The following is a 1,227-nucleotide window of genomic DNA, read 5'->3' on the forward strand; positions in this document are numbered from 1 at the left end:
ATTACAAATAACTTCATTTCTGGACATTTATGGTTTGATTTCTTTGTATGTATGGATCACTTGGGTTGTTACCAACATCTGGTGAAAATTTCATGTCGTTAGCACCTCTAGTAATATATTTACTGAGAAAAACGGTGACGTGTTCAATACTTATTTTACCCGCTGTTTGTTTAACACTGAGTTGAGCTGAAGTCATTTTCATACGTGTTTAAATAGTTGTTCCTGTTCATCCTCAGGTAGCCTCAATCAGACAGCATTTAGCAACCATTTATGAAAAAGAGGGAGACTGGAGAAATGCTGCTCAGGTTTTGGTTGGCATTCCTCTGGAAACAGGACAGAAGTAAGTAAGCCAGTGGTGGATTTGTTTTCTGTAAAACTGTCACATCTTTAATGTTGTTCTGTCTGATCATATAGGCAGTACAATGTCGACTATAAGTTGGATACATACCTGAAAATCGCCAGACTCTACTTAGAAGATGATGATCCAGTTCAGGCCGAGGCCTACATCAACAGAGCCTCCCTGCTTCAGAATGAGTCGTCAAATGAACAGCTGCAGATTCACTATAAGGTGCCTAAACTCCCACTGATTCTAAAAACACAAACCCTTGTTCCTTCTCTTACCTGTAAGAAAGGATAGATAATTAGAGAAATTGCATTTTCTGTGAAAACACATTGTAAATACCGAGTTCTGAAAAAACTACTGAATTTTGTTAGACTGAATTAAACTGGAACATTAAAGTTAAAGCAGGCACAACAGGTGTTGAAATCTGCAGAATAGCTAAAACTGGCAAAACTAACTCAAAATTTAAATAGGCAAAACTTTTTCTCAGTTACAAAACTGCAGCTAAAATTACCTATAGCTAAAAGCTAAAGTGAGCAAAATTTCAGCTAAATGGTAAATTAGCAAAACAGTAGCTAAAAGTTAAATGTAATAAACGAACAAAGCTAAAAAAACTATAGCTAAAAGTTATAGTGAGCAAAACTTTAGCTAAATCAGTGGTTCTTAACCGTTTTTGAGGTACCGAACCCACCAGTTTCATATGCGCATTCACTGGACCCTTTTTAGTGATAAAAAAATATATGATTTTTTTTTTCCAAATTCAAGACATAGGTATATGTTTTTTTTTACTGGTGTATAAAATGAGCCGTGCATTAACATCACCTTGCTCAAAGAACAAAATCAACACAGTGCATGAACTCACAACAAATTACAGTATGACTTTATTC

The 1,227-nt window shown here is 35.3% G+C and overlaps 1 protein-coding gene across 1 annotated transcript in view; it reads left to right on the forward strand.

Moving 5' to 3' along the window:
- Window positions 1-1,227, forward strand: part of cops4 (COP9 constitutive photomorphogenic homolog subunit 4 (Arabidopsis)) — a 14,197-nt gene that overhangs the window by 4,647 nt on the left and 8,323 nt on the right. The window contains exons 4-5 of the mRNA XM_014034672.1: window positions 237-340; window positions 415-568. Coding sequence (XP_013890126.1) covers window positions 237-340; window positions 415-568 — 258 coding nt within the window. The remainder of the gene's footprint in view (window positions 1-236; window positions 341-414; window positions 569-1,227) is intronic.

The sequence above is a fragment of the Austrofundulus limnaeus genome, unplaced genomic scaffold, assembly GCF_001266775.1.
Source record: "Austrofundulus limnaeus strain Quisiro unplaced genomic scaffold, Austrofundulus_limnaeus-1.0 Scaffold2228, whole genome shotgun sequence".
Taxonomy (NCBI): Eukaryota; Metazoa; Chordata; class Actinopteri; order Cyprinodontiformes; family Rivulidae; genus Austrofundulus; species Austrofundulus limnaeus.